The 27,403-nt window shown below is 39.1% G+C and overlaps 1 protein-coding gene across 2 annotated transcripts in view; it reads left to right on the top strand.

Annotated features, from left to right (window-relative positions):
* NSF (N-ethylmaleimide sensitive factor, vesicle fusing ATPase) overlaps positions 1 to 27,403 on the top strand; it is a 148,387-nt gene that overhangs the window by 98,523 nt on the left and 22,461 nt on the right. For both annotated transcript variants that reach the window (XM_052657417.1, XM_052657416.1), the window contains exons 13-17: positions 2,083 to 2,178; positions 8,280 to 8,436; positions 11,618 to 11,751; positions 22,900 to 22,966; positions 25,207 to 25,286. In XM_052657417.1, coding sequence (XP_052513377.1) covers positions 2,083 to 2,178; positions 8,280 to 8,436; positions 11,618 to 11,751; positions 22,900 to 22,966; positions 25,207 to 25,286 — 534 coding nt within the window. The remainder of the gene's footprint in view (positions 1 to 2,082; positions 2,179 to 8,279; positions 8,437 to 11,617; positions 11,752 to 22,899; positions 22,967 to 25,206; positions 25,287 to 27,403) is intronic.

Here is a 27,403-nt window from a genome sequence, read left to right as displayed (position 1 = left end):
CAGGAATAAGCTGAAAGATGGTGCCTCTTCTATATTGATTAGCTGTTATAAATAAAATGCAGAAAAGATTGATCTAATTCAGACAAGTGAGAAAAGTTTTTCTGAATGAATAAAAATTCAGAATTGTAGATTTTTAAAATTTTTTAAATTTTTGAAAAAATAGTAAAAGTTAACCAAGAGAAGTCCTTAAGAAACTTATTTTAATGAATAGGTAGAAAAAGTTTATAACTGTAATATTGCTTACTTACAATTAGGTAACTTGTAAAATTCATGGAGGCCTGAAAACAACCTGTTCTAAAATAACTGTCCCTCAACCATCTTAATTCACCTTAGTTCACTGAGTCCTTTCTTAATAGTAAAAATATGAGTTTTACACTTGTTGCAGTCCTAGAATCTCTTATTTTTCAGCAAATGCCAAAAAATAGACAAGATTTTCCTTGCATATTGCTGTGTTTCTGTCATTTTAATGCAGGTTCACTCCAAGAGGAAATCATAATAGTATTTCATAACACTGTTATGAAAACACTTGCCCATGTCTCCCTATGTACACACGAGAATCATTTTCTGGGGTAATGATAACCAAGTAGATTTTTGAAGACGTGGTTACATTGTCTCCTAGTTTCTAGTGTTTATTTCTGTTCCTTTTACAAGTGAACTGTTTTTGTCTCTCAGAAAGGCTCTAGAAATTTCTCTTCACCTTTGATGCTCTGATAGCTTACAATAGTGTGTCTAGACAGGTGTAAGTTTCTTCCTGTTTACCCTGATTACTCATTGAAACCTTTAAACTGCAAAGATACACCTTTCTTCAGCTAGGGACATTTTTTTCTTCTTTTACTGTTTGTTTTTTTTTTTCTCTCTATTCTTTCTCTCCGCTCCTTCCTCTGAGACTTGTCTTAGATTAGGCAGTTAAAACTGCCAGATTCATGTTCCCTGCTTTTGAACCTTTCTCTCACTTTCTGTGATTTCATGGGATTGGGGGCAGGAAGGGAGATAAAGAAGTGTATTTTGTTCGCTGTCTTGTTCCAGTTTTCTGACAGTTCTTTCTATCCCATAAGGCTGAGATTTTATGAAATGTCTGTTGTTTTATTTGTCTCAGCAGTCAGTTTCTAAGGCACGTGACTCATATTTTATAATAATCTTTAGAAGGTTGATATTGCTTAACATAGTTTGGTTTTATAGTCAGATTTTTTGAAGATAGGTTTTAAAAAAAAAACACCCCATAGTACCATTTTAAAAATTAGACTCCCTTGCCTTGTGCTATTGGGAGTGAGCCCAGTCACATTAAAAAGTGTGTTGGTATCTCATTCACTCATCAGGTGCAGGCAGCTCCAAGTGCTGATAAAGGCCTTGACGCTTCTCCAGACGTCTGTTCTATGTAGGAGCTCCAGGTGCAGTGAGCAGAGTATTTGGAACTGGCACACAGAGTCATAAGCACAAAGTATGAGTAAAAACCAAAGTCGTAGGTCCTTGGTCTCCTAAGATAATGGTTCACAAACCTGGTTGAGCATCAGAACCACCTGTGCACTTTATAAAAATATGAATTCCTGTACCCTCTTCTGGACCTGTTAGGTCAAAATCCTACAGGTTTGAACTGGGCGCCTGTGTGTGTGTGTGTGTGTGTGTGTGTGTGTGTGTGAATATCATTCTGCTAGGCAGCCAAGAATGAGAACCACCTTCTTAGAGACCCCCTCTTTATATTTTCTTCTCCTCGTGCCTCATTTTGGGGGAAAAAATGGCTATCTGATCCTCTTCAGTATAGATGGGTCATAATCCACTTAACTGGTACCCTCTCCATGGACTTTTAATGTACTTCCTGTACTTCCTGTACTTCTGCTCTTAGAGATTGCTATAGTAGATCTCCTGGTGCATACAACTTTGTGCACATTTGTGAGTATATTCATGGGATAAACACCAAGAAGTGGAATCGTTCAGGCGAAGGACATATATATGTTTGTGAATTTGTTTTTTATGTTTTTTATTCTGTGGAAATAGGCCTTTTAAATCCTCGGGTGATATATTCTTAGGCTGAAAATATTCTTTAGTCTTGGAAGTCCTTTACACTTTGTTTTCGTTTCTCATTAGGCCAGTACTAAAGTGGAAGTGGACATGGAGAAAGCAGAGAGCCTGCAGGTGACAAGAGGGGACTTCCTTGCTTCTTTGGAAAATGATATCAAACCAGTGAGTACAAATATCAAGTGATGCTTAAGTCAAAAAATAACAAATCAGGAGAAAAATAAGTGCTGTTTTACCCCGTATTTTGGAAGATTATATCATGTGTAGTTTTTTTAAAAAACGTAAAATCTCAATAGTGTAACTGTCCAGTATAAGAAACATCTGTTCAGTAACTCTGTGCTGGGCTCTGTTGCTCAGTCGTGTCTGACTCTTTGCAACCCCTTGGACCCATGGATTGTAGCCTGCCAGGCTCCTCTGTCCCTGGGGATTCTCCAGGCAAGAATACTGGAGTGGGTTGCCATGCCCTCCTCCAGGGGACCTTCCCAACCCAGAGATCGAACCCAGGTCTGCCACATTGCAGGCGGATTCTTTACCGTCTGAGCCACCAGGGAAGCCAAGACTTACTGAAATATTTCTCATGATAGGGAGCTCACCATCCTATAAGTCAGGCCATTCAATTTTGAGACTTTCTAACAGTTAGTTCTTAAATTGCTTTGAACTAGTTTTTCATTAGTTCTTTATATGTCTGAAGCTATAGAAACCTAAATTCATCCATCCTTCATATATAGTTACTGACGTTTAAAATTAACCCTCATCTCTTTCATAACTTTCCCCAACTTCTTCTAGGGCATTCCTTTCTCTTGCTCAACATCTCTAGTTCCTCTCACTACTCTCGTTTCTGAAACTTTTAATTATGCTCAGTGCTCTTTTTAAAAAAGGTCAATTTTCTTAAAATACACTTAAAACTCAACAGTCATAGTTGGAGTTATAGTTGGAGCATATATGATAAGCTACATTAATCTGTTTCCTGTAAAACAACCACTCATATTTGAGTAACTATATTAGTACAAAAATAAATTGTAGAAAGGCCTCTTAAAAAGGTGTGTATGCTTTTTTCTTTCTTAAATGGACCTTGGATGCACGGAATTAGATTCATCTTAATCTTTAACTGATGACATACAGTCATTAGTCTACAATGTATAAAATAAAATGTAGTATATATTAATCTTCTGAGACTTTCTGTTTTGTTACATTTTATTATCAGGAGTCATCTGTATGATTCTCTGTGCTATATTTCATTTATTTTCATTGCTGAATAACATTCCACTGTGCGACTGCCATAGTTTGTCTATTTTCCTGTCAATGGACAGTTGGAATATTACCAGTTTTTTGTTATTTCAAACAGGTGCTGCTAAGGCATCCTTGAGTGAGTTTCTCCTAGATATATATTTAGGAATAAAATTGCTGGGTTTTGGGGAATATGAATGTCCAACCTTGAACTAGGAATTTCAAAATGTTTTCCCAGTGGACAAACCAATAAACACTTCCTCCAATAATGTAAAGAAAAGTGAAAGTTGCTCAGTCATGTCTGATTCTTTGCAACCCCATGAACTATACAGTCCATGGAATTCTCCAGGCAAGAATATTAGAGTGGGTAGCCATTCCCTTCTCCAGGGGATCTTCCCAACCCAAGGATCAAACTCAGGTCTCCTGCATTGCATGCCAGTTGTTTACCAGCTGAGCCACAAGGGAAGCCCGCAGTAATGTAAAAGAGATCCTGTTCTCTGCATCCTGTACAGCAGTTGGTATTGTCAGACTGAATTTTTGCCATTCAGTTAGATATAAAAATTGGAGAAGGAAATGGCAACCCACTGCAGTACTCTTGCCTGGAAAATCCCATGGATGGAGAGCTACATTCCATGGGGTCACAGAGTTGGACACAACTGAGCAACTTCACTTCCACTTTCACTATTCTTTCTAGATATAAAAATGGGATCTCATTTTTGTCTCAATTTGCATTTCACTGATTACCTATGAATTAATTATTTCTTCATATGTTTGTCAGACATATGAGAATCTTCTGATAGGCCATTCATGTCTTTTGCCTATTTTTCTGTTGTTTGTTTTTATTTGATTTGTATAAATTCTTCATACATTCTTGACAATGATTATTTGTTGCACTTATCTCCTTTAAAGACAGAAATTAACTTGTTTTAGCCCTGTCTGCTTTTTTTTTTATGACTGTTATGACTTTTAAATATAAAATACTTTCAGCAGTGGAAATGGTTTAATATTTTACTGTTGTTGTTTATAATAGTTACCAAAAATATTAGAGCCCTGCATAACCAAACTATCTTAAAATTTTTTAAAGCAAGTAATTTGGCTATAAGGAAGAGGCAATTATGACAACTTAGTTAAGTAAGCAGTAACTTACTTTTATTTATTCCAGGAGTCTGGGGGATAAAATGAAAAATGAATGACAGGATAAGTAAGGATGACTGTATATGTTATGTAATAGTTTAAGAGGGTCACTGTTTTCTGGTTCAGGTATCTTTAACACTGCCATGAGGCTTGGAAGTATATATGTGGGGTTCAGTTCAGTTCAGTCACTCAGTCGTGTCTGACTCTGCGACCCCATGAATCACAGCACGCCAGGCCTCCCTGTCCATCACCAACTCCCAAAGTTCACTCAAACTCACGTCCGTCGAGTCTGTGATGCCACCCAGCCATCTCATCCTCGTTCATCCCCTTTTCCTCCTGCCCCCAATCCTTCCCAGCAACAGAGTCTTTTCCAGTGAGTCAACTCTTCGCACGAGGTGGCCAAAGTACTGGAGTTTCAGCTTTAGCATCATTCCTTCCAAAGAACACCCAGGACTGATCTCCTTTAGGATGGACTGGTTGGATCTCCTTGCAGTCCAAGGGACTCTCAAGAGTCTTCTCCAACACCACAGTTCAAAAGCATCAATTCTCTGGCGCTCAGCTTTCTTCACGGTCCAACTCTCACATCCATACATGACCACTGGAAAAACCATAGCCTTGACTAGACAGACCTTTTTTGGCAGAGTAATGTCTCTGCTTTTGAATATGCTATCTAGGTTGGTCATAACTTTCCTTCCAAGGAGCAAGCATCTTTTAATTTCATGGCTGCAGTCACCATCTGCAGTGATTTTGGAGCCCCACAAAATAAATTCTGTCACTGTTTCCACTGTTTCCTCATCTATTTCTCATGAAGTGATCGGACCAGATACCATGATTTTAGTTTTCTGAATATTGAGCTTTAAGCCAACTTTTTCACTCTCCTCTTTCACTTTCATCAAGAGGCTCTGTAGTTCTTCTTTGCTCTGTGCCTTAAGTGTGGTGTCATCCACATATCTGAGGTTATTGATACTTCTCCTGACAATCTTTTTTTTTTTTCCCTCCTGGCAGTCTTGATTCCAGCTTGTGCTTCTTCCAGCCCAGTGTTTCTCATGATGTACTCTGCATATAAGTTAAATAAGCAGGGTAACAATGTACAGCCTTGATGTACTCCTTTTCCTATTTGGAACCAATCTGTTGTTCCACGTCCAGTTCTAACTGTTGCTTCCTGACCTGCATACAGATGTCTCAAGAGGCAGGTCAGGTGGTCTGGTATTCCCAACTCTTTAAGAATTTTCCACAGTTTATTGTGATCCACACAGTCAGAGGCTTTGGTGTAGTCAATAAAGCAGAAAGAGATGTTTTTCTGGAACTCTCTTGCTTTGTCAATGATCCAGCGGATGTTGGCAATTGGATCTCTGGTTTCTCTGTGTGTTCTAAATCCAGCTTGAACACTTGGAAATTCACAGTTCACATACTGTTGAAGCCTGGCTTGGAGAATTTTGAGCATTACTTTGCTAGCGTGTGAGATGAGTGCAATTTGTGTGGTAGTTTGAGCATTCTTTGGCATTGCCTTTCTTTGGGATTGGAATGAAAACTGACCTCTTCCAGTCCTGTGGCCACTGCTGTTTTCCAAATTTGCTGGCATATTGAGTGCCACACTTTCACAGCATCATCTTTTAGGATTTGAAATAGCTCAACTGGACTTCCATCACCTCCACTAGCTTTGTTCGTAGTGATGCTTTCTAAGGCCCACTTGACTTCACATTCCAGGATGTCTGGCTCTAGTTGAGTGATCACACCACTGTGATTATCTGGGTCATGAAGCTCTTTTTTGTACAGTTCTTCTGTGTATTCTTGCCACCTCTTCTTAATATCTTCTGCTTCTGTTAGATCCAGACCATTTCTGTCCTTTATCGAGCCCATCTTTGCATGAAATGTTCCCTTGGTATCTCTGAGTTTCTTGAAGAGATCTCTAGTCTTTCCCATTCTGTTGTTTTCCTCTATTTCTTTGCATTGATCACTGAGGAAGGCTTTCTTATCTCTCCTTGCTATTCTTTGGAACTCTTCAAAATGGGTATATCTTTCCTTTTTTCCTTTGCCTTTCACTTTCCTTCTTTTCACAGCTGTTTGTAAGACCTTCTCAGACAACCATTTTGCCTTTTGCATTTCTTTTTTGGGGGGATGGTCTTGATCCCTGTCTCCTGTACAATGTCACGAACCTCCATCCATAGTTCTTCAGGTACTCTGTCTGTCAGATCTAATCCCTTGAATCTATTTGTCACTTCCACTGTATAATCGTAAGGGATTTGATTTAGGTCATACTTGAATGGTCTAGTGGTTTTCCCCACTTTCTTCAATTTCAGTCTGAATTTGGCAATAAGGAGCTCATGATCTGAGCCACAGTCAGCTCCCAGTCTTGTTTTTGCTGACTGTATCGAGCTTCTCCATCTTTGGCTGCAAAGAATATAATCAATCTGATTTCTCTATTGACCATCTGGTGATGTCCATGTGTAGACTCTTGTGTTATTGGAAAAAGGTGTTTGCTGTGACCAGTGCATTCTGTTGGCAAAACTCTATTAGTCTTTGCCCTGCTTCGTTCTGTACTCCAAGGCCAAATTTCCCTGTTATTCCATGTATTTCTTGACTTCCTGCTTTTGCATTCCAGTCCCCTGTAATGAAAAGGACATCTTTTGGGGTGTTAGTTCTAGAAGGTCTTGTAGGTCTTCACAGAACTGTTCAGCTTCAGCTTCTTCAGCGTTACTGGTCGGGGCATAGACTTGGATTACTGTGATACTGAATGGTTTGCCTTGGAAATGAACAGAGATCATTCAGTCTTTTTTGAGATTGCATCCAAGTACTGCTTGTGGACTGTGATGGCTACTCCATTTCTTCTAAGGGATTCTTGCCCACAGTAGTAGATATAATGGGCATCTGAATTAAGTTCACCCATTCCAGTCCATTTTAGTTCACTGATTCCTAAAATGCTGACATTCACTCTTGCCATCTCCTGTTTGACCACTTCCAATTTGCCTTGATTCATGGACCTAACATTCCAGTTTCCTCTGCAATACTGCTGTTTATAGCATCAGATTTTGCTTCCATCACCAGTCATATCCACAACTGGGTGTCGTTTTTGCTTTGGCTCCGTCTCTTCAGTCTTTCTGGAGTTATGTCTCCACTGATCTCCAGTAGCATATTGGGCATCTACCGACTTGAGGAGTTCATCTTTCAGTGTCCCATCTTTTTGCCTTTTCATACTATTCATGGGATTCTCAAGGAAAGAACACTGAAATGGTTTGCCATTCCCATTTCCAGTGGACCACATTTTGTCAGAATTCTCCACCATGACCCGTCTGTCTTGGGTGGCCCTACACAGCATGGGTCATAGTTTCATCAAGTTAGACCAGAGTCAGCTATATAGATACTTAAATCCCCTCCCTCTTGGACTTCCCTCACACCCACCCCCTCCATCCCACCCATCTCGGTCATCACAGAGCCCCAATACAATTTCATATTTCCATTTTAATTCCTGACACCTACAGTCAGTGTTAGGGTAGTATCTCTGTGTGCTGAGTCAACCATTTTCATTTTCTAAATCCATATTCTCCCTTTTTCCCTGTGTTCTTACCAGAAACAGCCCATGTCCTCCCTACAAAAACAAGCACATTGGAACATACCCTATCTCAGAGATTGTTAGGGCTTGGGCTCTCATAGAATCTGAGCCTAGAATCTATTTTTTATTGCATTAACTCATGTAAAAGCAATTTTTTTCCCCTAATTGGGTAAAAAGTTAAGTGAGAAATTATAAAACAGTTTTGGGTTTGATTTTTTTTGTTTTTCAGGGTTTTAATATGGGATATTGTTACAGCACTAGCATGTAGGAATTATTACTCATCCTTTATACCTTTAAATATTTAAGTCTTAATACTAATGCTGAAAATGCATTAAACTGTCCTTTTCCTTCATAGGCATTTGGCACAAACCAAGAGGATTATGCAAGTTACATTATGAATGGTATCATCAAATGGGGTGATCCAGTTACTCGAGTTCTGGAAGACGGGGAACTTCTGGTTCAACAGACTAAAAACAGTGACCGCACACCATTGGTCAGCGTCCTCTTAGAAGGTGAGAAAAAGTGACGAGATGGCATCAAAAGTTTTTGTTGTTTTTTTTTAAAAGCACTTATACAAAATCATTTAGCACATTCCAGAAAACTGAATTTTCAGTTCTAAACTTGTTCATGATCTGAAAATCGCAATCCATTCTGTGTTCCAATATTGTGCACAAATTTAAATTTCTTAGAGTAGAATGTTATTGATGATTGATAGCAACTCATTTTCTTATAGGACTGTATCTAAGTTTCCATGTTACTTAGTAGACTCTTATGATTCAACATAGTACTCAAAACAGTTAAATAAATATTCACTGAGTACTTACTATGTTTTAGGCATTGAATTGGTTGTGGGAGACACAAAGACATTCACAGGGATCAGTTTGGTCATGAAAAAGGCCTAACTACCATGTTTGTGTGTAAGGGTATATGAATGCAAGTCATCTTGCCCGGAAGTGGTCAAAGAAACTGTTCAGTGTAGACTTTGAAGGATCAGTGAGAATTTTACCAAGTAGACAAAAAAGGAAGGGCATTCTATTCTCCAGTTATTTTTTATAGTTATTAGTAGAACAACAGAAAAGTTCAGTGAGTCCACATGACACCAGATCTAGTTCTTTCCAAAGGTCTGAGGGTAAGGGCTCCCGGAGAAACACATTAAGCCAAGACCTGGAGGATGAGGAGAGGCTGGCTGGGCAGAGTAACTGGGGACAGTGTTCCAAGCAGAGGGACCAGCGTATGAAAAAGCCCAGGGTTGGAAGGAGACTGAGACAGAGAGGGAGACTGGCTAAAACATGAGACTGAAGAAGTAGACAGGAGCCAGTCGTGCGAAGCCTAGTAGACCACGTTAATGATTTAGACTCTTACCTGAGGGGCAGTGGGAGCCATTTGTAGGGTTTTTAGCACTGAAGTGACATGATCAGATTTGTATTTTCAAAACATGATGACCACTTCGTGATAGAGAGTGGATTGGAGTGGTGAAAATATTAATATGCGGGAAAGACCAGTGGTAAGAAGCAGTTGCAGTGGTCTTAATGAGAGCTGATCATGGTTTGAAGCTACACAGTAGAAGAAATGGAGTCATGTAGACTGTTTTGAGGAATATTTAGGAGGTAGAATAAAAGAGACTTTATAATAACTATTGATTAAGTATTAAGCATAATGAAGCTAACAGTCTTTGAACTCTTTACCTGTTTGCCAGTCACTCTCCTGGCACTTTTCACATACCTTCTCATTTAAACCCACTTCAGCCCTTCAAGGGTAGATGCTGCTGTGTCTGTATTTTGTAGATGAGGAAGCTGAAGCTTAGAAATCTAGTTGAAGCTAGATTGAATATGGAGAGAGGTGTCAAACATGATCCCCAGGTTTGTGTTATTCAGGGCTGGTGAATGATGTTGTTTACTAAGAGTGGGAGCTCTAGTAGAGAAGTTCATTTCAGAAACAAAGATCATGAGTTCATTTCTAGACACGTAAGTTCAAGGTTCCTATAGGATGATGGAGCTTCTCTGGTGGCTCCGCAGTTCCATCTACAGTGCAGGAGACGTGGATTCAATACCTTTGTCGGGAAGATCCCCTGGAGAAGGAAATGGCAACCAACTCCAGTATTTTTGCCTGGGAAATCCCATAGACAGAGGAGCCTGGCAGGCTGCAGCCCATGGGGTCGCGAGAGTCGGACATGACTTAGCGACTAAACAACAAATATCTTCCTTAAACACCCTGAGTCACTGAATCAGTTCTATTCTATGGGATAATTGAATGGAAAATGTTGAGTAGCCCATTGGATATGTAGGTCTATGCTCAGAAGACAAGTCTAGCTAGCAGTATACATTCATGAGTTGTCAGTGTGTAGACTATTGTTCAATCCATGGGAGTGGATGAAATCACTTAGAGAAAGGGAAGGTTGAGAAGGAAGAGGGGTCTGGGACTGATCTCTGAGGGTGTCAATGTTGAAGGACTAAGTAAAGCAGGAAGAGTTGACAAAGGAGATTGAGCAAGAATAACCAGAGAGTGAAGAGAAGGAAAAGAGAACATGCTGTCACAGAAGCCAAGAAAGGTATTTAAAGAAAGGAGAGAGCTGTCAATTGTATCAAATACTCCTAAGAGGCCAATGGATTACAGGGTTGGGTTTGGTGAGATCGAGGTCATCGGTGGCCCTGATGGGAGCCTGTGCCGTGAAATGGGAATGGAAGCCATGAGGGAGGTTGGTTTGAGGATGCTTGGAAGGTGAGTGAAGGCAGCTGGAGTAGATGATTGTTTAGGGAGGCTCCGTTTTGAAGGGACAAGGCAGGGTAGTGTTGAAAGTAGTGAAGTCAGAGACTCTTTTTTGTTAAACTGTCAGTAGCCTAGAGCATGTTTAAATGCTGTTGGAAAGGCACCAGGGAAGAGGGAGAGGTGAAACATAGGGGGAGAGGGTACAATTGATAATGTCAGATTTCTGAGAAGACGGGAAAGAATAATTGACCGGTTTATGGATGGGAGAGGGGCACATCTTTTATTACACAGAAGGGAAGGAGGAGTTGTCTAAATACAGGTGAGTTTATAGATTTGGTTGCCTTCAGGGGAAGACCTGAGTCTTTAGTTTTCAAGCCTGATGGCTCAGCAATAAAGAATCTGCCTGCAGTGCAGAAGACGCGGGAGACCTGGGTTTGATCCCTGGGTGGGGAAGAGCCCTTGGAGAAGGGCATGACAACCCACTCCATTATTCTTGCGTAGAGAATCCCATGGACAGAGGAGCTTGGCAGGCTTCAGTTCATAGGATCGCAGAGTTGGACACGCCTGAAGCAACTGAGCAGGGGCAATTTTCCCTGCCCCTAATATCATCTCCTAAGACTTTTTTTTTGGTTAGACAAATGATTTGATAGAACTAATAAGTACTGATATGCATTTGAATGCATTCTCTCTCTCTTTTTTTTAAAAGAAGCAAAACCCTTGCATTTTGTATATTTAGCCAGAAGCTTGAAAGATTAAGGTTATGTGACAAAGAAAGAAGGAATATATTTCATCATACTTTTGAGAAATGCTAATCAGTTTGTTTAGTTGCTAATAAGGGAAAACATGTCTGCCGTGAAATTGTGTCGGGAAATGTTAATGAGCAGCTGGTTGAGGCCTCAGTACTTTGTGGATAAAAGTTTAAACTTGTTTGGTTCTCCTTTGCTTAGGTTGGCTTTTTGCCCCTGACTTGCTCCTGTCGTTATGCAGGCCCTCCTCACAGTGGGAAGACAGCTTTAGCTGCTAGGATTGCAGAGGAATCCAACTTCCCCTTCATCAAGATCTGTTCTCCTGATAAAATGATTGGCTTTTCTGAGACAGCCAAGTGTCAGGCCATGAAGAAGGTATCGAGATTTTTACTTTCATTTTGACTTCCTACCTTTCAGATGTATGGGTGTGTGTGTGTGTGTATACATACACATGTACATATATATTTATCTTTGCACATGTATATATGTAGACACGCACACACACACGTGTATATATATATAAGCCATAACAGTTATGTTCTTCTCAAGTGAAATTTTCAGCAGAATTTAGGGGGAGGGAAACAGTGACTTTTCGATATAGTATTTAACTTTGTAATGTATTTTTATTAAGGTACCTTTATCTTCCAGATTATGCTTTACTTAGTATGTATTAGGATTATTTTTCATTTCTTAAGTTTGTATCAACTGAAAGGTCTGAGTTAAGTGTGTTTGAGTAGAGTGGAGCAAATTCATTTAGGATTTTTTAAGTTCTCTCGTCAATCTGCAAAATCAGACTGGGGTCAGTTAAGTTGACTATATTGTTTGGGAAAGAGCAAAGTTATATCATTGGAAAGATATTCTCAAAACCCCTACAGAAAAATGGTGATGTCTTAGATAATAATCAGCGTCCGCTCAGCAGACCTCGGGCTAATGGTCCTCGTCTCTGCATTTCTCCAAGTACCATTTGTCACCTTCTTAGCATGGCCACTTTGAACCACCGGTGAAAGTTACAACAACATAGAATAGGATCGTAGAGCTGAAAGACCTCTCAGATCATCTGGTTCATTGCTTTTACATTCAAGCAAGTACCGTGTAAGGCATCTAGGATAGTAGGTGGTTGCTCATTAAAAACAAAAACAACTAAAATCAGTGCTGAACACTCTTAATGCTGTTTCACCTCACTTGGTTTTCACTGATATTCTGATTTTGCATACTCCCAGACTGAAGAAAGGTTAGTATTTGTATACCTAGTTGAAGTATTTCTTTTACTTAAACTCTTTTTTTCCATGCTTGATTTTTTTTTTTATAGATAAGAACTGACTATAAGTTAAAAGTTAAAGAGATGTGAGAAAGCCAGGGCCTTCCCTGGTAGCTCAGCTGGTAAAGAATCTGCCTGCCAGAGTCAGGGACGAGAATCTTGAGAATGGGACTGCTACCCAGTAAAGACAGCTCAGGTGTGCTTTTACCTTGTTCCTAGACCCTCGCTTTATACAGATGTAGGATAGAATTACCTGTTTCTTTAGGGAAGAGATTGAAGAGGAAAATACATTTTTTCAAAAGCAAACTCCCCAAAAATGTAAGTTTGAGAAGTTGGTCTCATGTTTGGCCAGCAGCAGAAAATCATTTGTGTCGACTGCTTGAAATGGATGGGGGAGGCAGAGCTTGGAGCAGGATTCCAGCCCTGCACACTGAATTGTCGAGATAAATATTCTGCACAAGGTCGTTAAAACTGAGTGTGAAAGTGAGGGAAATGTTGTTGCCTGACACGAAAAGAACTTAAATATCATAAGACACACTACTGGTGTCTGAGATGAAACCAGTAGTATCTATCGTTCCTGGGAAGACCTGGACAGAATCTTTAGGACCAGTAACCTCCCTCATGTAGATGGGGTTGCTGTTCTTTTTGTTTTTTGTATTTTTTATAATGTTTCCCTCTAAAGGGAACCCTTAAACCATTTCTTTTGGTGAAAAATTTAAATAGCCCTTGGACTCCATAGCCACTGAACCTCCCATTTAATTGAACAGCTGATTCTGTTTGTATTTTCCTAACTCCATCTATCTCTTATGGTAAAGCGTCTGTCTACAATGTGGGAGACCTGGGTTTGAGCCCTGGGTTGGGAAGATCCCCTGGAGAAGGAAATGGCAACCCACTCCAGGACTATTGCCTGGAAAACCCCATGAACAGAGGAGCCTGGTAGACTACAGTCCATGGTGTCACAAAGAGTCTGACACAACTGAGCGACTTCACTACTAAAAGTAGTCTTCTGTGCAGATGGTAATTTACTCCATTGCTTTTCACCAGCTGCCAGATTCTACCTCAGATGTACTCTGAGATGTGGGTGGATGGTCCTAGTCTTTTCTATAAAGTTTTTTTTTAAGTATTTTAGGCTCCTGCACATCAAAGCAGCTTTGTAAGTGTGAGATATTATCATTTTTATTATTTCAATCTCTTGCAAATTGACTTGAGGGGGGAAGGTAATATGTGCTGATTTTAGAGGCTTAAATGGTTAAATTAATGACTTAATAACTTATGATTTAATCTTTAAATTGTTGCAGCCTTTCAAGGTAAGGTTTCAGATGAGTGGAAGGCTAAGGAGTATAAAAATGTGTCTATACCAGCTTACTTAAAATCGTTTGGATTCATGATTCACTGTCTGGATCAGCTGTATACTCTTAAAGTTGCAAAAAATATTTCTGTTTCAGCAGTATAGTAAATTCATATTGAGACTTTTTGGGTTTTCCTTGGAGAAAAATATTCTCTGTGACTAAAGAACAGAATGGAGAAAAGAATGAAGCAGAGGTGTCTTAGAAATTTATTAGAAATACTGCAGAATCTTTCCCTGCAAATAGTTTTCACATTGTTGCCTAATGATAGCTTGACAAAAGCCTGAGGGCTCAGACCCATCTAAAGGTGCTCGGTCTTCCAGTTTGCTTTTGAAAATGAAATATAAATGCCATTCTTTAGACGTTCTAGTCTACCTCCGACCATTGTTCTCTTCCCTTCTTTTTTTTTTTTTTTAAGTGTGAAAATGGAAAGCCAGTGTCTTTCTTTTTTCCCCAAAGCACGAATAATTTATAATTTTTTTAATCATTCTGGAGAAGACGGTTCTTTCCTTTTAGGTACATCCTTCCCACGCCCAAACTGTAGCTTTGCCCAATTTCAGAAATAATTTAGAAAATGCAGAAAAGAACACAGAAGAAAATAAAGTCCGTATTTGTTCTTCTATCTTCTTTTCAGACACACATACACACAACGTATTATGTGTTGGTGACCACATTGGACATATTGGTTTTTGTCCACTTCCTATACAATTTTTTCATTGTCATTAAAATTTATCTGAATATTATGTTAAATTAGTAGCTGTGTAATGTCCATTTAAATATTCCTTTTTTGTTGAACACTTAGGTTGTTTCCAAGTTTTTTCACAATTATAAACAGTATTCTGTAGGACTCTCATTTGAGGCTGTTTAGTCACTCAGTCATGTCCGCCTCCTTTGCAGCCCCATGTTCTGTAGCCAACCAGGCTCCTCTGTCCATGGGATTTTCCAGGCAAGAATACTGGAGTGGGTTGCCATTTCCTTCTCTAGAACTTCCAGTGACTGCCCCCATTTTCTTATTACATTTTTCTGAGAGTAGCATCAAAATTTACTGGCTGAGAATTTGGACTTAGGTTTCTAATAGACCTGAATTTGAATCCCAGGTCCACTGCACTTACCAGCTCTAAGTCACTTAACCTGTAAACCTCTATTTTCTCATCTACAAAATGAGGATAATATTAATAGGTGCCTCATAGGATTGTTATGAGAATTAAATGAGATGGTGATTTTTGTGCTGTATCATACAATGCCTCAGGATATAATATGTGCTCAATAAAGTATAGTGGTTATTCTTACTTATCATTATTATTGCACATACATTTCTGGTTATTTCCTTAGGATGAATTCTCAGAGCTGAGATTGCTAAGGTAAAAATGTTAATGGGTGTAAATTTATGATAAATATTGCTATTAAAACTTATATAAAAATATTAATGTTTATAAAACCTACTTCTTAAGAAAGTTGTGCCAATTTATACTTGTAACCGCATCATATATCAGTTTCCTTGGACTGTTGCCCATAATATCTTTATATATCATTTTACTGCTTGGTTTTGTTACATAAACCAAGAGTTTTTGTTAGTGGAGAGAGCCGTTAGGCTCGCTTTAATGAGTATCTAAGATTAAGATACTTAACTTTCAGACCTTTAATTACAATTAAGCTGTTACTTCTTATTCACATACAGATTCTGGTGCTAAAATATATGAAAGTAGTTTATGCTCAATTCAATTCTACTTCTTAATTTGCTTAATAAATCATTTCTCTGTGTAGGTAAACTTCTCAATACTAGCAAACTCTGTATGAGGTATTCTCACATTCCGTTGGGAGGAGATACTATATGTTCCCTTAAGATAGTTGAAGTATTTACAGATCTTTCTCTTTTCCTGTATTTTGTTTATGTTTCCCCAACATTATTCTGTTTAAAAATTTTAATTTCTTTATCCATTTTTGCATCTATACTTTAAAAAAACTATTTGCTAGTTCTGTTAATGGCATTAAATGAAAAAAATAACAATGCAGTAGATCTTGATTTTAACTAGTCAGTACAGAGATGAAATAGGACAGTCTGATGTGAGGACATTATTTGAACAAAGTCGAGTAAAAAATTTGCAATTTCTAAAACTATACCCGTCAGTAAGGTCATATAGTCTTGTTTTTAAAAGGACTGAAAATTAATGGAAGACATTTTCCTTTCCACTAGCTTTGCAAGAAAGAAATAATCTTCTTTGAATATCCTCCTGTAAATCCCACTGCAAATTGTAGTCTGCACAGAACAGAATCATGGTGCCTAATCCTCCTCTTTTCATGGTTTAGTCCATACAAAGAGCGGAACTGGAAATTGGATCTTTTGACAGCAGTTACTAAGCAACAGAATTTGGATGTTTTTGGTTAACATCCTAATATATCATGTAGCTGATTTGTTGAAGATTGTGCTTGCAGTAACTGACAAGTGGACACCCTGTAAGTGACCACAGGTCCCTGTAAGGACCTGGGGATCGGGAGGCGGCAAGCACTTGTTCTTTTTGTTTAATATACTTTGTCTTCTGATGATTGTATCTGTCTGGCATGCAAAAGAGGATTGTGCAGCTCTTCAGTAGAACTTAACTTTCAGACCTTGTGACTTCTTATGTTATTAAAGATATCCCAGGCTGTCTCTCATATTTTGTGAAACTGTAAGAATTTTTCCTGAAAAGCAGGGAGAACAAATAAGGGAGTTTGAGGTCATTTCCAGGAAGCTTGAGTGCTTTGCCAAAAGTTTAGGTCCACTTCCTGAGTCAGTTTCATTAGAAGACAGCTAATGTTTGCTTGGTCTAACTCCCAAGTTATTTTTAGAAATGAGAGATTATTACTGATAGCACCAATTTGAATTTGCTCACTTACATTTTTATGTGCTACCAAATATGATTAGAGTATGCTTTCAACTAATTGCTGACAGATTTACTACATTGGGGATTTTCTAAGTCATCAAATTCCTACTGTCAACAGATTCCTACTAACTCAGTACTTCATGCCAACCACTTCTGAATTGAGGTGAACTCTTTCAGCCCCAAAAGAGCCAGAGAATTTGGCTTCACTTACCTCAGAGCCCTAAAGAGGTTCTAGAAAATGGAGGACAGACTGTATTTGGAGTACACTTTGCTGGGGTTTGTGATTCTAAAAGGCTGGGATTAACGTGGAGCTTGCTGGCATGTTCCCATTTGCATTCATGTAGACTCCAGAGGCTGCAGCTGCTGCCCCTCCCCTATACACAGGTGGTTCCCAGCTCATGTGGAGATTCCAGGAGTGGGCTCGGTGCCTTGAGAGCTCTCGGCACCATCAAGGTCCGTGACCAGACCTGCTCCCAAGCCCTCGGCAACAGGAGCTCCATACCTCCTTTCATAGTGCATCCAGCATGCTCCTGCCGCAGGCCCAGGCTCCCCACGTTTTAGGTCGTCTCTCATGACCCACAGCCCGCCTTTGCACACAAGAAAGGAGGCACCAAAGAGGTTCATGATGACAGTCCCCTTATGTCCACAGCTAAGTAGACTGGGATTTTGTGATTTCTAGAGAGAGTCTTCATCTTCTAGAGTAGACCTCTCGTTTTTGCCCTGTTGACTGTTGTCACTCTTCACCACACTTTTTTTCTTTCTTCCCTTCTCCCCATTCTTTTCTTCAGCCTTCTCTTTCAGACTTCTCACCTGACTCTCAGAATACATATATTCTGATAAGTCTACATGCTCTAGGAAACTTCCCTGATAGAGCTGGGAAAACCGTATCCTCCAGTTTGCTGTGTGCAGTCATGGTTTTTATCTGTTTTTCTAGCAGCTCCCCTCTTTCAAGTATCCTACTTTGCATGATATCTTCTGTGATCCCCTACTGATAACCTCTCCAGCAGGAAAAACTTGAGCGTCATACTTTCATCTTACTCCATGAAAGGATCAAAATTTAAGTTAATTTTTTAAAGAGTCTGTAAGATACCAGCAGTAGCCCCAGTTTCAGCCCACCTGGCTAAATGTTGTTTTGGCTTTCGGTCTGGAGAAGGCTCTGTGTATTCACCAGGTGCTATTACTGATGGCAGGTTCAGCACTTGAGTTGTTGTGTCTGAGCTGGGGCAGTTTGTACAGTTTTACTTTTTCTGCATCTCTCCTCCTTTTGGGGTTTCTCTGTCTGCATTTATGGTAGAACTTCCCCACCCAGTATGTAAATATTTCAGATTTTAGTCTGGCAGCTAATTGCATATACTTGCCAATGGAATCCTGATATCTCCTTATTTAGCATGGGGCCAGGAAGCCAAAAATGGAAGAGGCTGAGGCAACTAGGCAGAAACATGGGTTCAGGAGAATAGTGGTGACCTTATCGTACACGTGTGACTACCTATGGGAAAGAATGTGTGTGAGAGAAGTGAAAGATGTGTGTGTATTTAAATTAAAGCAGAGTCGACTGAAACTGGTCAAGTTACAACTGGAATGGCATAGCCTTTGTCAGGGTCAGTATGTTGTTAAGAGAGTTAGCTGCGAGTAGTAATTAGTGCATTAAGAACTGTCTGTAAAAAAACAAAAAACAAACTACATTAAAGGCTGTAGGTATTTTCTTCTGAAATGTTAGAGGTAGCCCATGCAGTCAGCTGTGGAATGAGTTGAAATGCTTTGTGAATCACAGTACCTGAGATAAATTGGTGAAAATTTGTCATTAGTTCAGACCCCAGCAATGTCCTAAGTGATGTGGATAAGCTCTATAAGCTTTGAGGAGGAAGAGGGGCTGATTCAGAGAAAGTGCAGGACTACTGCAGTACATCCACAACGTCCTGGGCCCCTGTGACTCAAATCCACGACATGACAGTCTGTCAGACGGAATGATATGCTTGCATCAAAGCCCTTCATATCAATAGAATTCTGAGCAAATGTTTTAAAAGAGCCAAGCATTATTTTTAATGACTTCTAGAAATCACCTGAGTTTGCCTCATGGGCTGCTGTTAGTCCAGTCTTCAAAAAAGAGCAAAGAACCACAGTAGAACATCTTCTAAACTTTTCCATTGTCTCTTCCATTTCTCCTCTGTTTCATCCCTCACCCACCACTCCCCATACACACAGCGCCAATGCTGACCCCTCTCCCTTTTAATTCTTACAGACTGTGTTAGTTCCCGCAGTGTTCCTAGATTTTCTCTGTGCCTGACTTCCCTGGTGGCTCAGACCAGGGTAAAAGCTCAGGCTCAGGGTGGTAAAAGCGTCTGCCTTCCTTATAATTGATATGCTCTGCTTAGAACACTTGCTTCCCTCTTTCCTAGTGAATTGTTCATCCTTCAGTTCTCAGCTTAAATGTCACTTCCTGAATTTAGGAGACCATCATCGACTTCATAAGCTCTTACATCAGTCACAATAGGCTAAATTATGCTGTGATAATGAATAGGCCCCCAAATCTCAGGGGCTTAACACTACAGAGTTTATTTCTTGCTCACACTGCATGTCCACCATAACTCAGAGAGGAAGCTCTGCTGCAGCTTCTCAGAGACTCAAGCTAATAGGTAATAGTGGCTCCATCGCACGTGTGATTCTGTGATAGCCAAGGCAGGAGAATGAGCCAAGCCCTGGCTCTTGAAGCTCCTTTCAGAAAGTGAAGTAGTCTACTCCCATTTCAGTCCCAAGGCAAACCCCATAATCATCCCTGACTCGAGAGGGGTTGAGAAAGTACAGTCTGACCACGTGCCAGAACGAGTAGGATGTGCATGGTGTCACCCTGGCCCCCACAGCTGCTGTGCTGGGCCACCTCATCCTCTTATACCTCTGCTAACACCATCACGCTGTGCTTCATCGTAGTTACCCGTGACCTTAGTTATTACTCTCTCCATTGCCTTCATTAGTGCTTGACACATGATATGAGTTTAAAAATATTTGTTAAATGAGTTAGCAGAACAGCGCTCCGAGATTCAGTCCTCGGCCCTTTATTCTGCATCTACCATTTCTCCGTGAAGACTTCCTCCCTCTCGTGGTTTTAGCATTATGAGATGTCCATACTCTGACTTCAGTCATGCATCTCCAAGTACTGCCCTGATATGTCTACTTGACTTTAATGCATAAGTTTCAGTGTATTCCTTCAGTAAGTATCTATTGATCACTTTCTGATAAGGCATCATTTTAAGTGACATGGATACAGAGATAAATACAACAGTACTTGCCTTCAAAGAGCTAGCAATCTGGTGTAATACAGGGAAGAATACTATGAATCCGTAATATATACACAATACAGAGTGCTATACTGAAGGAGCAGAGAGGCAAGTAACTTAGGACAAGGTGAAATTAGAACTTTGTGTTGTTTCAACCATTGAATCCATTGAGCAGATAAGATTACTAAATACTCTTCCGTGCTGGGTACAGGGGGGTAACATGAATAAAGGTTTTATCCACCTCACAATCCAATGAGGAGACAGATGGCTAAGGATGAAAGGGTAGATGACTGACAGGTACAGGGGATGGTGCAAAGGAAAGCAGCAGAGGCTTTCTTTCCCACGTGTACGCAGCAGATGTTTATTAGGCACCAGTGAAGCATCAGACCCTGAACACATGATGCCAAAGAAGACAGTTCCTACCTTAAAGAATATACAGTGTGTTAGGGAGAAACTTACCATGTAGATTGTCAGATGAGTTGACATTTTGCTTTTGGGTTTATTTTTGTTGATGAGTTTTTTGGGGGTTATTTCTTTATTTAATTTTGCATCTTTGAGAGTGACTTTTGAGCATAGAAAAGACCATGTGTAGCTAGTCAGAGGTCTAAAAAATTAACATTCAACATATTAAAATTATATAATTTAGAATATTTTTTCAACACAAAAGAAAACTTAAACTTTAAAAGAATCCTCTTATTTTATTCTATTTATAAGTAAAAGGTAGCTCAAAAAGAGATTTTTACAACTTCAATTTCTTTAAATATTTTAAACTGTATTTAGACATTTAAAATGTTTTATTTTCTCTTTGAAGTACTTCAGTTGTTTAACAAAACATTCTAAGTTTCAAAGTAAATCTATAATTACATTTATTTAATAAAATTAACAATATGGTGGCATAGTGGTAAAGAATCTGCCTACAAGTACAGGAGAAGCTAGAGACATTGGTTCAATATCTGGGTTGGGAAGATCCCCTGAAGTAGGAAATGGCAACCTGCTCCAATATTCTTGCCTGGAAAATTCCATGGACAGAGGAGCTTGGCAGGCTACAGTCCATGGGGTTGCACAGAGTCAGACATGACTGAGCACACACACACACACACACACAAAATAATATAATTATGGTGAATCTCAGATTACTATTTGCAAGGCTATTGAAGTTATACTTCACCTTCAAGCATAAAGTTTATCAAAATTAATTAGCCAACTGCATGTTTTAAATTGAACTAGCAAGGCTAATCTATTAATCTAACATAGTAAATTTTCTTAATTGTCACAAATGCTTTAAAGACCATGTATTCACAGGTTGTCTTTAAACATAATATGAAAAAGATTAATATTGTAGGTTTAATTTACTTTGTTCCTGTACCTAATTCTTTTTTTAATTAATTAATTTATTTTTTAAATATAAATTTATTTATTTAAATTGGAGGTTAATTACTTTACAATATTGTATTGATTTTGCCATACATCAACATGAATCCGCCACAGGAATACACGTGTTCCCCATCCTGGACCCCTGTCCCTCCTCCCCCCTACCATCTTCTGTAGTTAAAAGGTACCCAGTAGGAATGTCATGCTACTACCAAGCAAAATCAGGAGAGTGGTGGTTACCATCTTGGTGCATTGAGGTTACTCATCAGTCAGATTGGACTGGAATGCAGGGATTAATTCTTAGCGATGACACCAGTGGACTACACTGAGTGCTGGAATAGAAACTGACAACATTTACAAAAACACTGGTCTCAAGGCTTTGAGCACTTATATTCAACTTAAAAAAGAATATATTCTTCTATCTGGCTTGAAATTGCTACTTCCTTGCCAGGATATAACAACCTCCTTCACTGCTTGCTTAATTTCCATTTATTTGGCTATCTTAATTCACTGTCATCTTTTGTCTAGTTCTGATGATGCCTCTATCTGATATTTTATACCTAACTTTAATTCTTTTGTAGACACTTTGGCTGTTACAGTCTGATTTGAGCTGACAGAATTCTCTGCTTTCAATGTTATTCCTGTTTGACAGGGCCACAGTTCCTACTACTAATAATATGACATTCAGTTTTACCCTGCACATTCCTGTGGCTCCATTTACCCCTTGAGTCATAGCACTGAAGTCATGCCCCTGACAGAGAGAGGAGAGACCATTGTGATAAACTTGATGGATTTGTCAGTTGATTAATTCCAGTTTTTCCGAGCATGCCCCAGTGTGACGCATCCAGCCCTTGGAGCTGAAAGCCTCCCCCATGGTCAGCTGTGATCCAGCTGTGATGTCCTGGGCAAGTCATTTAACTGCTTCCGGTCTCCATTTCCTCACTTTTAAATTTGTAAGAACTCTTAAATTTCTAAAGTCCTATTATCTACTAGTCTAGTTTTGTGTAGTCAGAAATATTGGGTGGGACTTCCCTGGTGGCACAGTGGTTAAGAATCCACCTGCCAGTACAGGAGACATGGGTTCAGTGCCCTAGTCTGGAAAGATCCCACGTGCCATGGAGCAGTTAAGCCCCTTCACCACAACTGAGCCTGCATGCTACAACTGCTGAAGCCTGTCCACCACCCATCCCCTCTCGCTGCAGCTAGAGAAAGCCCTCACAAAGCAACAAAGACCCAGCACAGCTGTAAATAAATAAAACTTTTTAAAAAGAATAGAAATATTGGATGTTTTACTGTGTTTTGGGACGGGGGCGGGCGGGGGGCATTGGTCAAGAATTAGCTAAATTTTATCTTCTTGTAAATTCTTGTAATTTTTGAAGGCAGTGAGATAATCCATGGTTTTGCTTTTCTTCTAGATCTTTGATGATGCATACAAATCCCAGCTCAGTTGTGTGGTTGTGGATGACATTGAGAGACTGCTTGGTGAGTCATCACTTCTGCCATTGTACTATCCTTGCCACATTACAGCTAGTGTCTCACAAATTACAAGAGAAAATACAGGCATTTATAATCCATAGGGCAATAGAAATAGCTTTATCTAATAAGGAAATATAACTTCTCTTATATCTGAAGTCAGCAGTGGTATCAGTGGTAAATATGCCTTATGACCATAACTATAAGGGTCCACGTCTCATATTTTGTATCTTCCACAAAGTTCCCTGACCATAATAAATGATTAGTAATTTTCACTGATGGATGTATTCTATCTCAGAGCTATATTCTATCTCAGAGCTCCGTGTAGCTCAGAGGTTCCATTTGCTAACTTAGTTCCATTTAACTAAGGAAAGAAGAGCTTAGGGTTGGAGTGAAATGTACAAGTTAGCAGTAACACTTGGGGCAGAAGTTGTCAGCTCTCTGTCTCAGTTTCCATTCAGATGAAGCAGAGACTGTATTCTCTTCCTTAGTTATCCCACAGAGTAAATGTAAAGACAGAAATGAGATAATGTTGTGAAAGTTAAAAACATTCCGAAAGTTACAAGTGCCCTACAGTAATTTTTCAAAATACCTATTAAACATTTCCTATGTTTAAATGCACTGCTATAGAATACAAAGATAAATAAAACATTCCCTGTACTCAGCTCATAAGGTGTGCTGCTAAGTCACTTCAGTCGTGTCTGACTCTGTGCGACCCCATAGATGGCAGCCCACCAGGCTCCCCCGTCCCTGAGATTCTCCAGGCAAGAACACTGGAGTGGGTTGCCATTTCCTTCTCCAATACATGAAAGGGAAAAGTGAAAGTGAAGCCGCTCAGTCGTGTCCAACTCTTCGCGACCCCATGGACTGTGGCTTACCAGGCTCCTCTGTCCATGGGATTTTCCAGGCAAGAGTACTGGAGTGGGGTGCCATTGTGTATTCCACAAATAAACGCCAAAACAGTGTTGTTACTCTTATTCTGCACACAAAGTAGATAAATCTGGGATAAATTCATTATAACAATGGCTCAGGATGCTGTAACAAAATTGATTGAAATTGATCCCATCTGGTAACTTAATAAATATCTGAAGATACTACCAATGCCTGGTTAACAAACCCCTTCTTCCTTAAGGGGTCTATAATGGTGTAATAATGACTTCATATTAACTGTTCTTACTACAGTCCCCTCATGATTTTGAGACTTATTTTATGTCCTCTATGATCTATTTTCCTGTTTCCTAAGGCAGTGTTTGTTATAAAACAAAGTAGGTATACGTAAGAGGTCTTCTTAAATAGATAGTTTTATGTGGTGACCTGGGTTTTGGATCTGCTATTTTTTGATACATTTCATTTTAGTTTCTGGGATTCTTTCTTTAAAAGCTTTTGGGCACATACTCATAGCTCTGCATAAATTCCTTTACCTAAACACAATTGAGATGTGTGGTCATAGCAACAGTACTATGTCAGGAATGTTTGCCCTCCGAGTATATTTTCACTTGTATGAATAGTTATTATCCGTTCATGTTGGTTCATTTATTTGGTAAGCATTTGCTGAGCCCTTACCACTGGGCTAGAATCATTAGGGCTTCGGAAAAATAGTAAGATGCTGTCATTATGACATACATCAGCAAAAATTAATATAAAGTAGAACGTGCCATGTGTTCTGGGTTTTCAGAAAAGGGAAGATCACTTTTGACTTCAGAGGGCTGTTGCTGGAAGGCAGCTCTAAGCGTCGGGCAAGGGTGCACATGCGGTATGCAAAGAAAGCAGAGGGGGTAACATTTGTGCCAAATCTTGAAGGATGAGTAGGAGCTTGACAGAAAGTTCTTTGAAAAATTCACTGTTCTTCACCATCTGTGGGCCAGTCTTCATGGCTTTACCATCATTTCAGTTGTGTCAAAGTACCTTACTTCCATTATTACTGCTTGTTACTTCCCCTTCTATCCATTTTCTAGTATCTTGTTTTGTTGCCTTGTGTAGTCATCTGTATTGCCAAGGTTTGCAGTAGCTTCTTGGAAATGTTTAGTCAATAGACCTGGGGATTTTTTTTTCCCCTTTAAAAAAAACTGTCTCTGAATATCAAAGATGTCTACACAAGCACAAAATGGATATTTAGAAGCTTTTTTCTTGTTATCGTTAGTTACACGACTTTTATTTAGGACTGTTTTTACTTTTGATGCAGAAAAATCTGTTTGGAATATGTGCATATGTATATAGAATCCCTAAACACAGCAATGTTTCTCTTTCAGATTATGTCCCTATTGGCCCTCGATTTTCTAATCTGGTACTACAGGCTCTTCTTGTGTTACTGAAAAAGGCGCCTCCGCAGGTAAAAATAATATAAGGAACATTTTCACAGAGTTGTTCCAGTAAATTATACAATGGTGCACTCTCTAAATAAGCAGAATTATCAAAAACTTGTAAAATTCTCTTGTCAAAGGGATTTTGCAAGGTCATCCAGTCTGGCCCTCTGTCTTAAGGTAAATAATTTTCTTAATCACTACTCTGAAGCAGAGAAGTTTTCCATTTTTTTCTGAAAATCTCAAAATTCCAGTTTCAGTTAGTATTCTGTTTTGTTCCTTTATAAGTTCACCACCATATTACACATCCCTTCCCACCCCTTCTCTCATGAGCGATATTAATACATGATATTAATGTAGAAGTGATTAAATACATGTTCCCATTTGTTCCATCTTTCATAGATTTTTCTAAGAATTTGTATTTGGGGAAATTTATGTCCTGCAGGGAGTTTTGTTTTGTTTTTAGTTTTTACAGATGAGCTTGCATTTTTCTCATGTCACATGGCACTTTTGAAGGGTGAGTTTATAGCCAGGATCTTGGTTCCCATGTTTCCATTTTTACTGATCTGGCTGTTGGAGACTGGTGATTTTGATAGCTTAACACATTTAAACTGACCTATGAGGGTTGGTTAAATATGTTAATTACGGAGAGGCTGCCAGAGCATGTTTGGCTATGAATTCTCTTGGTTGATTCTGCATGTTGTAATCTTGAAGAAATGCCAATCAAAGGCAGATACAAAGGGGTGAAGTACTAACTTAAAAAACTGTATGGGAATTCCATATTTGAAGTTAGAGACATAAAGTAAGTTGTATGGAAAATATTTAATGTTAAGCTGGTGAATCTGATATTTAAGTTAACAGTTAAAATTGTATGTGTGTATGTGTTAGACCTAAAGGTAGAGGACTTGTCTTGATTTCCGAGGGTTTATTTTTTTTTCTTAGATTAGTGAAAAGAAATATAACCTACAACAGTCTTGAAAACTTACTGCATATTTGCACTGTGAAGGATTTTTTACATCATTTTCCTGTAAACTGTTACTCCCAATAGTTGAAGTTTTAAGCTATATTAAAGCTGAAAATAGAGAAGTGAGTGTTCATATTAACAAATGAATCCCAAAATCTTGAATAAAGACTTAGGAATAACTGTTTCTTTTTTATAAAAATAATTGTAAGACCTTTGAAGAAAGGAACATTATCTTATTACCATAATTAAAAAGTCAGGGGAATTCCCTGGATGTACAGTGGTTAGGACTCTAGTCTCTCACTGCACCATTCGACCCTTAGTTAGGAAACTAAAAAAAAAAAAAATCCCACAAGCCATGTGGCATGGCCAAGGGGAAAAAAAGTCAATAACAAGTGTTGGCATGCAGATGGAGAAATTGGATCCTTATGCAGTGCTGGTGGGAATAGGTAAACTGTGCAACCTTTGGGAAACAGTCTAGCACTCAAAAGCTTAAAGATAGGGTTACTACATGCCCTAGCAATTCTATTTCTAGGTATATACCACACAGAAATGAAAATATATATCCACACAAGAACTTTTAATGAGTGTTCATGGAAACATTATTCATAATAGCCAAAAAGTGGAAACAACCCAGATGTTCATCAAATAAAATAAATGTGGTATATACATACAATGGAGAAGTATTTGGCCTTTTAAAAAAATGCTGAGTACTAGCTATAACATGAATGAACCTTGAAAACATGATAAGCAAAAGAAGCCAGTCACAAAAGACTACATATTGTGTGATTCCGTTTATGTGAAATACCTAGAATTGGCAAGTCTGTAGAGACAGAAAACAGATCAGTGTTTGCCCAAGATGGGAGGAGTGGGGGGTGAGCAGAATGAAAGGTGACTGCTGGTGGACCCTGGGTTCTTCGGGGCCTGATAAATATGTTCTAAAACTGAGTCCAGTGGTAGTTGCATGTATCTGTGCAATCTACTAACAACCATTGAACTGTACAGTTTAAGTCAGTGAACTTTGTGTTAATAGGGGTTACATCTTAATAAAATGGTTACGATAGATAGTTTCAGAAGCTTAAATGAAGAAAGGAGGATTCTATGAAGAGCTGAATGTAAGGAGTAAGCGTACATGGCCCAACTTGGGAGAAATCTTAGAAACAGGAGTCGGATCATTAGAAAGGG

Source organism: Budorcas taxicolor, chromosome 19 (genome assembly GCF_023091745.1).
Source record: "Budorcas taxicolor isolate Tak-1 chromosome 19, Takin1.1, whole genome shotgun sequence".
Lineage (NCBI taxonomy): Eukaryota > Metazoa > Chordata > Mammalia > Artiodactyla > Bovidae > Budorcas > Budorcas taxicolor.
Note: the sequence above shows the minus strand (reverse complement) of the source record. Positions and strands in the feature narration are given on the sequence as shown.